This window comes from Lampris incognitus, chromosome 1, assembly GCF_029633865.1.
Source record: "Lampris incognitus isolate fLamInc1 chromosome 1, fLamInc1.hap2, whole genome shotgun sequence".
Lineage (NCBI taxonomy): Eukaryota > Metazoa > Chordata > Actinopteri > Lampriformes > Lampridae > Lampris > Lampris incognitus.
In genome coordinates this window covers 4,756,329-4,768,617 of record NC_079211.1, presented here as the reverse complement: position 1 = coordinate 4,768,617, position 12,289 = coordinate 4,756,329, and the positions used below count along the sequence as shown (strand labels likewise).

The 12,289-nt window shown below is 45.2% G+C and overlaps 1 protein-coding gene across 1 annotated transcript in view; it reads right to left on the bottom strand.

The window, feature by feature from the left end:
• Positions 1–647: 647 nt before the first annotated feature.
• Positions 648–12,289, bottom strand: part of ccdc69 (coiled-coil domain containing 69) — a 29,760-nt gene continuing 18,118 nt past the window's right edge. The window contains exons 4-9 of the mRNA XM_056289254.1: positions 7,939–8,026; positions 7,015–7,088; positions 6,591–6,692; positions 5,158–5,277; positions 4,178–4,275; positions 648–2,910 (exon numbers count right to left, since the gene is read on the bottom strand). Of these exons, the coding sequence (XP_056145229.1) occupies positions 2,742–2,910; positions 4,178–4,275; positions 5,158–5,277; positions 6,591–6,692; positions 7,015–7,088; positions 7,939–8,026 (651 nt within the window). The 3' untranslated portion in view covers positions 648–2,741. The remainder of the gene's footprint in view (positions 2,911–4,177; positions 4,276–5,157; positions 5,278–6,590; positions 6,693–7,014; positions 7,089–7,938; positions 8,027–12,289) is intronic.

Below are 12,289 nucleotides of genomic sequence, written 5' to 3'. Positions count from 1 at the left end.
GTGTGTGCCTTTCCAAATCATGTCCAATCAATTGAATTTACTACGGGTGGACTCCAGTCAAGATGTAGAAACATCTCAAGGATGATCAGTGGAAACAGGATGAACCTGAGCTCAAATTTGAGTGTCATAGCAAAGGGTGTGAATACTTATGTACATGCAATATTTCAGTTTTTTATTTTTAATAAATTTGCAGAAATTTCTACAAAACCTTTTTCGCTTTGTCATTATGGGGTATTGTGTGTAGATTGATGAGAGAAAAAAAGGAATTTAATCCATTTTGGAATAAGGCTGTAACATAACAAAATGTGGGGAAAGTGAAGGGGTGTGAATACTTTCTGGATGCACTGTATATGTATGTATGTATTACATACTGTAACGTGCATGGATAAGTAGACATGCTGGCCGCTGGCTGACGGGTGGGACCCTTTAGTCGAGCGGTGTCTCCCGCTGGTGCGGGCGATACGGGTTCGCGTCCCGGCCGCGGCAGTTCCTGTGGTTGCCCCCCCGAATTCACTACAATACATATATATGTAAAAAAAACAAGTCATGTGGCAGCCACATTTGATACATTTCTAGTATACAGACTTCATAGATGTGAGTAAATATAAAAAATAATTCCTTAAAATTGGTTTGTGATTTAGTGAAATTTGAAAATCAAAATAAGTTGAAACCATAACTTTTAATTGCAATAAAAAAAAAACATTTGCATGTAGCAAAGGCTGAAGACATTTCTGAGCAGTCATTCAAGCAGGAGAAGTCAAACTTGTCTACATGTCAAGACTTTCCAAACTACTCCACAAGTAATTACTACGTCTCTTATTCATGAAACTAGTGGAATACTGGTCAAAGTGCAAGTGCAGCAGAATCTAAACACGGACAGCGAGGGTTTTTTTTGGTTACTTGAATGTCACAAAAACAGATCCACTGTCCTGTTCTGGAAAAACTAGACTGGCAAAACTGGAAACTTTCACATCTTCTAGAAGAACAAAATACAATCCGAGCTGACAGTTGTGTAGTTGTTCATCTTATGTGTACACAGTGATTGATTATTTCGGTTGAACCATTTGTCACGTTACATAACAAAGAAAATGTGCTGCTGTCCTGTTTATCACGGTGGTAAAAGTCAACATGGTCCCATATGAGGGAAGAATGTGTGGAGATGTTGGGACCGTGAGTCTAAGAAACTTGCTCAAAACCCTTCGCCTGGTCTCAAAGACTGGTGGTCATCTGCTGGAGAACAGGGCCGTTTTTCCTGAACCCAGAGAGCTGATGATGTGGACTTATTTCACACGGCTGATGTTCAGCTGGAGTGTTAACGCTACACATCCCACAGGTTTCACAGTCCAACGGCTGCAGAACGACATGGCAGGTCAGCTCAGCACGCCAACAGCATGACGAGGTTTGAAGCCGGAACAACATTATGAAAGGCACTGGTAGACAACTGGTACACAACTGGATTAAAACAAAGGAAATTTAAACTTAACTCAAGAACACACGAATCATTTGGCATCAGGTCAACGCAGGACTAGGTTGTCACAGTTTTGTATGTTTGCGTGTGCTGGTAGAGTCCAGCATAAGAAGAGTCCACAGGTATTTACTTGTCAAGGCCTTCTGAACGTGTGTATGTGGCCACATGCTGACCGGCAGAGAGTCAAAGCAGTCTGATCACAAGAACTTTTAAAAGGAAAAGGTCTTTGTGGAACCCTTACACCACATCAGACCTTCGATACAGGAGGGAGTTTTTCTCTAGAAAAAAAACTGGAGAATTAATTAAATTAATTAATTAAAACAGGAAGGAACCCACCAAACACCCACTTTCTAAAAATGGCTTCAGACCTGTAGGGGTGGGTTAGAACCCAAGAACACTTCATCGTAACCTGCCTATGAAAGGTTCATGAACCTCGTCACATGGAGGGTGGTTAGCTGACTCTTTATGGGTCCTTCTGAAGGTGTTTCTCCCCTTGGCTCGAAGTAGACACCGGGTGAGCCTTCACTGTGGGCAGGCGTCAGGTGTCTAGGCACTAAAAACCAGCTCATCTAAACGTCATTTTGTGCTGCAGGTAGACAGACTTTGGGACAGCCAAATAGGGATAAATTAACGAATACCAATTAATGAATAACACTCCCCCTGCTGGAGTTCAGCAAAGCTTTGTAGCTCAGTTCATTAAATACTGCCACAGTGCACTTGAGCAAGGCACTTAATCTCCAACCACAAGCGTACAAGGTTCAGCGGCTTTCTCTCAGACATCACTAGAAGTGTAACTACACGTAAAATCACTAAAACGCTGGTGAAGGACAGCAAGTCTGTTGAAATTCTTCCCGGTGCGAAAACCTTTTCTGGTCATTTCTGAACTATGATGCATAGTCTGGATAGTGTGTGAGGCAATTTCTTCACTGCCCTGGTTTGTAGGTGGATGGCAGAGCCACCAGGACTTAACTGTTTTCTATCTACACAGAATCAAACGGGATCCATCTTGAGGTCCACATGGTTTTTAACAGAAGACAGTGGGCTTGTGGAAGGACAAGTGGCTCTGATCATCCAGTATGTTTTCAATGGTAGATGTACGGCCCGGGCCACCATGATCTACAGACATGGTGAACAGGAAACAGGAAGTACTTAAATTGTTTTCTGTGTACATTAGGCCCCACGGGATCCAGTTTAAAGTCAGCGTGTCCACTGTAGGAGGTCTCTGCAGTCCTTCGGAGGCTCTGTGGTTTCTGGACGCTAACAGACGGAGGTGTCAATGTGGCGTCATCTCTGGCACCATGTTGGACAGCTGGATGGTGGGGTGGGAGTCCCTGTGTCTCAGCTTAAACACCAGCTGCTCTTTTTCCTGAGAGAGCCTCTGGGTCATGGCTGTCTGTCTGCCCAGCGCCCCCTTCAGCTCATGCAGCTCCTTGGACAGTTCTCTGAGAATGAAAAATTAAAGACTTTAATAATCCTCTTGGTAAAACAGGGTCACTGCATGAGACCTGGATCACATTACTGCCAACATAAAATGAGACGGGAGAAAAAACTTCCATGAAACGCAAGTGTTTTATAGAGCTGAGCAATTAAGGCATTTTTTGCAGGATAAACACATGTGCAGCCTTTGTTTTAATCTCTACATCATTAGATTTGCAGAGCTGATCTGTTGATCAACAGATGCTACAAACAAAACCAAATACACAGAACAAAAGAAACTTTACGACACACAAAACACCAAGAGGCCTGGAAGAATCGTCTTTTAAGGTGACTGCTTCCCGAAGAGCCACGTGCTTCAAACAGATGTGCAGAGTATGTAAACGTAAATGTGCAGTTGCTCAGAACTTAATTAGATTTAAAGGAGCCGTCCTCATCTTCAACTGCTTGCATCATGTGATTAATCACCAGCACATGTTCATGAATTAAAATCAGGTTTAGAGGCATTAAACTCTCGTTATCAATGCCTTTTCTTGTATTGTTAACAGTATAACCCTCTGTTCACTGGAGAGTGAGTTGTAAGATGAAATAAATGTTGTTGTGGGTAAAATAAATTAGTCTAAGCTGCTCGGATGTGAAAGCACCTGGAGAAGAGTATAACTAGAATGTACTGCACAGAAAACGGAAGAACTTGTGTATGTTTGCTGTTGTTTTTAATCAGCGGGTGAAAATCAAAGTTGTCCAGTAGGTGGCACTATATCCTTATGTCATGTGATGGGAAAAGATCCCAGACGTCTGTTTGAACCCACAATTCTTTTCCATTCCAACTGAGTCTTATCAGCTTGATTCTGTTTTACGTTTATCCATCCATCCATTATCTAAGCCGCTTATCCAAATCAGGGTGGCGGGGATGCTGGAGCCTGTCCCAGCAGTCATTGGGTGGCAGGCGAGGAGACACCCTGGACAGGCCGCCAGGCCATCACAGGGTCCACACACACACACACACACACACACACACACACCAAGCGACAATGTAGTACAGGTGAGTCACCTGACCTACATGTCTTTGGACTGTGGGAGGAAACCGGAGCCCCCGGAGGAAACCCACGCCGACACGGGGAGAACATGCAAACTCCACACAGAGGATGACCACCAAGGTTGGACTACCCCGGGGCTCGAACCCAGAACTTTCTTGCTATGAGGCGACCGTGCTAACCACCGCACCGCCCTGTTTTACATGTATTTGTTAAGGTAAGGTATGGGTTGTGAACGTACTGGATGACAGACTGGTAGCTGTCTATCCGGACACTCAGGTCTTCATTCTGCTGCAGCATCTGGACCATCTGATCCTCCAACACCAAATTCTTCTCCCCCTGGTGGAGACACACATGATGAATATTACTGTTAAGAGTCAAGACCAAACTTTGACCGGCATCATCAGCATGGAGGAAAGAACAGCGATTACATTTACATTCAAGAGACTTTCTGCTTTCCCAACATCACAGGTGGATGGAAGACAGCGAGTGTGGCTGTATCAGCTACTGTAGCAAAAAAAGTTTCATCATGAACCAGTCTGAAACCCAGAGAGAACCCCGACTTAGCAACAAGACCACACTCTGGACACTGCTTGGCATCCTCCTCATCATATTCTTCATATATATATATGTATATATATATCAACACGGATACAGGGAAAAAAATTTAATACAAGAAGTATTAAAATCTTTTTTCCTGTATCCGTGTTGATATTCCAGTTTCAGAAAAAAAACCGCTATATATATAGTTCCATTATAATTGTGTTGTCCTCTTTCTATGTTGTATTGTGTAAATTGTGTAAACACAACATCCATTGCACGCTGTCCGTCTTGGGAGAGAGAACTTCCTCTGTTGCTCTCCCTGAGGCTTCTTCCTATTTTTCCTCCCTGTTAAAGGGTTTTAGGGAGGTGTTCCTTATCCGATGTGAGGGTCTAAGGACAGGATGTTGTGTTGCTGTAAACCCCCCCCGAGGCACAATTGTAATTTGCCGAGGCTTTTCTTAGCATCACCCCACATTTCTCACACACACCTGCATGTGCAAACAGTTAAGAAAACAGAAACTTGGAAGTTGTACAAAATAAGTCTTTTACTGTTAGACACTGGACAGCTCCACAGGGGAAAAAGGGGTCCAGTGCCTTGCTCATGGGCAGCTGACTGCTAGTTGCTGCAGGAGGAAAGTCTCACGTGTGGGGTCTTGGTCTGTTTTGAGGTTAACCTACCAGAGTCTGCATCTGCTGCAGCTTCCTGGCCTGCTCCTGCACACGCTCAGTCTTCATCTCGATGACGAACAGCAGGGACTCCTGTTCAGACTCCCAGAATGCACCTGGGCTACCATGGGTCTGGCGGTGGGGGGGAGGGGCATGAAACACAGATTATTTTCTCCATAATGGAGAACACAAAGAGCAAGTTTCATTAACAAGAAACTGCAGTACACACATACATTCAGTGATCTGTCCTACAGGGACAGATAAATCCTTTTTCACTGAAACCGAGGGGCCCTAAAAAATGTCCCATTTGGTGATTTTAAAATCCCTACAAGGACATTTGGTTCTCATTAGTGTAGATAAACCAAAACACACATTTTCCTACTACTTTGACTTACAAGATGTTAATTTATTATTATTGTCATTATCACTATTATTATTATTAATTAGATCAGCTACCAAGCTCAATGTGCATGTATGATGTGAACCAAGTCAGGCAGAAACAGAGATAGAGATAGATAGGGTGAGGAGAGAGAGAAAGAGAGATAGGGTGAGGAGAGAGAGAGAGAGAGAGGGAGAGATAGGGTGAGGAGAGAGAGAGAGAGACAGAGGGTGAGGAGAGAGAGAAAGCGAGATAGGGTGAGGAGAGAGAGAGGGAGAGATAGGGTGAGGAGAGAGAGACAGAAGGTGAGGAGAGACAGAAGGTGAGGAGAGAGAGAGGAGAGAGAGAGAGGGTGAGGAGAGAGAGACAGGGTGAGGAGAGAGACAGAGGGTGAGGAGAGAGAGAGAAATAGGGTAAGGAGAGAGAGGGTGAGGCGAGAGAGAGAGAGTGAGGAGAGAGAGAGACAGAGGGTGAGGAGAGAGAGAGACAGAAGGTGAGGAGAGCGAGAGAGATAGGGTGAAGAGAGAGAGAGAAATAAGGTGAGGAGAGAGAGACAGAGGGTGAGGAGAGAGAGAGACAGAGGGTGAGGAGAGAGAGAGAGAAATAGGGTAAGGAGAGAGAGGGTGAGGAGAGAGAGCCAGGGTGAGGAGAGAGAGAGACAGAAGGTGAAGAGAGCGAGAGAGATAGGGTGAAGAGAGAGAGAGACAGAGGGTGAGGAGAGAGAGAGAAATAGGGTGAGGAGAGAGAGACAGAAGGTGAGGAGAGCGAGAGACAGAGGGTGAGGAGAGAGAGAGAAATAGGGTAAGGAGAGAGAGGGTGAGGAGAGAGAGAGACAGAAGGTGAGGAGAGAGAGACAGGGTGAGGAGAGAGAGAGACAGAGGGTGAGGAGAGAGAGAGACAGAAGGTGAGGAGAGAGAGAGAGACAGAGGGTGAAGAGAGAGAGAGACAGAAGGTGAGGAGAGAGAGAGAGATGCAGAATAGGTATGTAAGGTAGTGATGCAACAGCGCCCACACACACACTTCTCTGCAGGCTGGTATTAAGAGCAGCCTCCACAAACACTCCTACCTGAATATTTCTTTGCAGGTCTTTCTTAAACGTAGATTCTTCGACTCTCCTCTTCAGTTCATTGTAATCGTGCAGCTCAGCGTTCAACTCGTCAAACTTCCCCTTGTTTAACAAAAACAAACTCAGGTAGAGAGACAGACAAGACACCATACACACCCCTACACCCTTCATTCTCCCAACTTCCTCCAAAAATAGAGTTTGGCACATAAGTTTACATCAGTGAAGTTTTTAATTAGCCACCGCTTGGGGAAAAAAGACAGTGACTGATTTGTCAAAGCGACATTTAGATAGGACAAACTCAAAACTCTATACATACTCTATATATACCCTATACATACGCTATACATACTCTATACATACCCTATACATACTCGGCTGCTGTACATTTTCCTCGTATAAAGAATGAAAGACATCACAGATTTACCTTCAACACATCGTGGGCTGCCTTGAATTCCTCCGTCAGAAAGGTCTTTTCCTGCTCGTGAACACTCTGCAGCTCTGCACCAAACACACACCGTCACTTTACACCACGTCACAGGGAAACACAACCGCTCACACACACACGCACACACACACACTGCGCAAACATGTTGCTAGTTTCCCACTTTAAAGTTGTTTGAAAAGCACGGCACAAAACCCCATTTTTATCTTGTTTCAGTAGTTTTGATGGCCACTTAAAACCGTCTTTCAATCAAAGTTATGTAGTTACATTCCATCATTATTCACACTGATTGTGTTACATTCTATCATTATTCACACTGATTGTGTTACATTCTATCATTATTCACACTGATTGTGTTACATTCTATCATTATTATTCACTGACTGTTACATTCTATCATAATTCTCGTAGCCCCCCTTCCCATCCACCCCGTATGTCTGTGTTATGTTTATCTGTTGTCTTGTTTTACCACCTTTATTGTAAAGCAACTTTGAGTGTTAGAAAGCGCTATGTAAGTTTGATTTATTATCATTATTATTATTTCTTTCATGTTTCCTGTTTTACATCCAGTACAGCCGGGTCTACATCCTGTAGTACCTGAGGCACTATAGGGCAGATGTCACTTGATTGACAGTACTCATAGTAATATGTGGGCTGTTCCGAGTAGGGCGATCTTCTGGACTGCATATTATTATTATTATCATTATTCACAGTGATTGTGTTACATTCTATCATTATTCACAGTGATTGTGTTACATTCTATCATTATTCACAGTGATTGTGGGGAATTCAGCATGAGGACTGCCAGACTGCACCAAGAGATGATCTGGACACTAGTTTGGAGATTTTGCCATCAGTCATGTCAGAGTTAACGGAGGATGAGAAACCCTTCTGTCCCTCCTTCACCTTGTAAGCGTCTCTTCTCTTCCTCTGCTGCGAGTTCACTCGTCTGCTGGTGGATGGCGTTCAGCTCAGCGGCGGTCTCAGTCCTAACCTGAAACACAGGTTAAGATGCCAGGTGTAGTTTTATACGTTTTACACGCACGCAACACAGATCAGTATTTCCCATAAGTGTTGTGACGTATGGGGGGGGGGGGACTATTTAATGCCACTGACATCAGCAGCATTACATTATCAGCATCAGCATCAGTACGATAAGTGAAGCACAGCAGAGTCTGTTGTTCTGCAAACCAATGATTTCTTTCACTTGATTCAAAGCGACAACCAGGGACAGTGTTTTTAAAAGTAAATAAACAAAAATCATTATAGGAATGACAATAAAACTAGGGTGGAGAAGATACAATATTATAATGCAACTGTTTAAAGGCCCGTAAGTGTCTTTAAATAACGTCTGTCTGTCCTCCCTGACTGGAGGCTGAATAACAGGAAGAGGTGAACGTCATGAAACTAGAACTGAAAACCACCGTGGTGTCTGAACACCCGTAGAACAGCCTCGCTATCTAGGCAGCCCCTTCTCAAGACTAGCTTAACTGTTAGAAACACTCAAAAATGATATATATGGAAATATATCCATCAAATATGATTATACCAAAAGTTCCAGGATGTATACTATTTGATGAAAAACCTAATCTGAATTTACTGAACTCTATTCAAGAAGAAAATGGCGACTTTGCAAGTTTACCATGAAAATACAGAAGGCAGTTTCCAGGAAGTGACCCGATTCAGCTGACTTTCAAACGTACATTTGTTGGTACAAGGCTTGTTTTGCATGTGTGTACATATATATCTATATATATAACAGCTTGACAGCTGATGATTGCTTATGGCACGAAACAGGCTTGTACTGTCTCATAAAGAAGAGGAATTTATTTGAGTTACTGGATTTTATACACACACACACACACACACACTTTGCTGGTAGCCCATCGAGTCCGATGATAACATCCCTCCTCATTAACGGTGTGTTCTTTGATGACGACTACTACTTCCACTACCACTTTTGGCTGCTCCCGTTAGGGGGCGCCACAGCGGATCATCCGTTTCCATCTCTTCCTGTCCTCTGCATCTTCCTCTGTCACACCAGCCACCTGCATGTCCTCCCTCACCACATCCATAAACCTCCTCTTTGGCCTTCCTCTTCTCCTCTTCCCTGGCAGCTCCATATTCAGCATCCTTCTCCCAGTATACCCAGCATCTCTCCTCCACACATGTCCAAACCATCTCCATCTTGTCTCTCTTGCTTTGTCTCCAAACCGTCCAACCTGAGCTGTCCCTCTGATATACTCCTTCCTAATCCTGTCCCTCTTCATCACTCCCAGTGAAAATCTTATCATCTTCATCTCTGCCACCTCCAGCTCCACCTCCTGTCTTTTCATCAGGGCCACTGTCTCCAAACCATACAACATAGCTGGTCTCACCACCATCTTGTAAACCTTCCCTTTAACTCTTGCTGGTACCCTTCTGTCACACATCACTCCTGACACACTTCTCCACCCACTCCACCCTGCCTGCACTCTCTTCTCCACCTCTCTCCTGCACTCCCCGTTACTTTGAAGAGTTGACCCTAAGTATTTAAATTCATACGTCTTCGTCAGCTCCACTACTTGCTTCCTCATCATTCCACTGTCCTCCCTCTCATTCAGGCATAGGTATTCTGTCTTGCTCCTCCAGTGTACTCTGATGACTGTAGAGTCCAATTCTTGATCCACAAGCGTTATTGCACGTGGGCATATGAAGTGTGGGTCAGTGGGGGCAGGCATGGTTGTGTGTCTGTCTCCTTAGTCTTTTCTGTTGTTCTTCCACATTCCTCTCCATGGCCAGCTGTTCTACACCTCTGTGGCAGATCTCCCGCCAGTTGGAAGGGTTGATGGCAGCTCGCTCCAGTCTCAAGGGGTCGATACGACACTTCTTCAGCGATGGTTTTAGCTGGTCTTTCTATCGCTTCTTCTGACCACCTGCAGACCGGCGGCCCAGAAGCGGTCCATACAGGACTTGATGTGGCAGGCGTTCTTGAGGCATCCTGATGACTTGCCCAAGCCAGCACAGTTGGTGTTCAGTGACCGTGGCTTCTATGCGCTCGCAATTTGTCCCGGCAAGAATCTCAGCATCAGCATGTTGACACACACACACACACACACACACACACACACACACACACACACACACACACACACACACACACACACACAGCACTAGTATCCTTCTTTACCTATAACAATGCAGTAAATGGCGACATTGCTTGGTTACCATGGAGATATAGATTGTGCAAGGAGTACCCACTTTCATCAATTCTGCTGGTTGACGGAGGATAGTAGAATTATGCTGCATACTAAAATGCATATTGGTAGACTTTACTAAACATTATCTAGTACTGTTAATACGCAGTATATACTATTTATGTAGCTTGTAGCAGAGTGCTGCGACACAGCGCAGTAGTACTTGTGCTACCCAAGAACCTCACTGAGAACCGTTGCTCTAACTGATTGCACCCCTAAAGTAAAGCCCATGTTACAAATGATGATCTCTAAACTGGGGAACATATATTGTGTGTGTATGTGTGTGTGTGTGTGTGTGTGTGTGTGATTGTGTGTGTGTTGCTGTTCTGGAAAACCTCTCTCCTTAGAGAAAGAACAGCAACCTCAGTCTCCACACCACGGTGCTGGTTTACAGAGCAGTGTTTATCTCCACACTACTCTATGGATGTGAGGCAGGACCATCTACAGCCACCACCTCAGGAGCCTGGAGGCCTTCCATGTGAGACGTCTCCAGAGGATCCTGGGCAGGACTTGGGAGGACAGAGGGCCACACACAGAGGTGTTGGAGCAGCAGGCAGCTGCAGCGTGGCGTCTACCCTAAACCACCATCCACTCAGGTGACCTGCCCAGCCAACGACTCCCACGTCAAGTCCTCCACGGCCGACTACACCCTGGTCAACGCACTGCTGGTGGGCAGAAGAAGCGGTTCAAAGACCAAATGAAGACCACGCTGAAGAGATGCCAGATCAGCCCCTCTTCTTTGGAGGAACTTGCCTCCTGCCGCACCACCTGGCGCTCTCACGTCTCACAGGGAGTGAAGTATTTGGAAAACCTGCGTACACAACACCGTGTAGCAAAGCGTGTGAAGAGGCATGCTGCCCCCCCCCCCCAGCACCACTTTTACATGCCCGGTCTGCAACCGCAACTGTGCATCCAGGATCGGACTATTCAGCTCCAAAGGACTCACAAATAGAAGATGATCATCATCACATATAATGGACAACCAGCAAGCAAGTGTGTATGTGTGTGTGTGTGTGTGTGTCTTAAAAACAGCCAGCCATTTATCCATGTATATGAGGTAGAGAGAGCGGAGGACCCACACCAGTAATCCTGGGACAAGTTCTTCTCTCTTCAGTGAAGAGTGTGTGCTCAGATGTTAAAAGCTGTCAATATTTACTGTGTGTACAATTATTCTGGAGCAGAGTTTGTTCAACACTGGCAAATATGGAGTAACAGAGGCCAGCCCTTCTCCTATGTCAAGTTGCTGCCTTTTCTTTGTCGTCTTATTGTTGCGCTCTCTGCAGCAACACAACTGTTCATCTGAACGTTGCAACACTGCGCGCCATGAAGGCGACACGTATTGAAATACTCTTTAAACAGGGTCACTGCAAGGTCAGCCACACATCCAACATGGCAGCTGCCTTGATTCACAGGCCAAGTAAACCAAACTCTTCAAAACGAGGCGTTCTTCCCTTTGCAGGAGTGACGTTTGTTTTGCCGCTCCGCGTCCTCCTGAACAGGCCCGGGTATGTCGGCAGCCGTGGATCTGTGCCAGGCAGATTCGAAGATAGCCTCGATGATATTCTAAATCTAGGAATAACTTTACTGGCAGGCTTCCAATACACGACAAACCCAAGAGCCAAGCGGCCTCCCTTCACCAGTTAAGGGCACTACTTGGAACGCCATTAGAGATCTGGGTGGCGGAAGAAACCTGCGCTGGCACGGACTGGAAACTCCACTTTCAGTCTTTTTCATTTCACTCTCACAGTTAGCAGCTAAGAGATGCTGAGTACAGCCACGCTCTTCTCATTTAGGCCGCCGTACAACTCCAGCTGACCATATGAAAGTTAGGGTGACTTGCTAAAAAGGCCCCTTGGAGTTAACGTTCATACTTTCATTATTTATTCTGTTCATTCGTTGATAAGCTTCGTCTCTACAGCCAACCACTTCAACTCCTGCTTCAAACCGGGGGATGGAAAAGCACTTGTTTAGCACGACTGACAGCTGTATGGTGTTTCGCCTGACATCAGGTTTCACTTCAC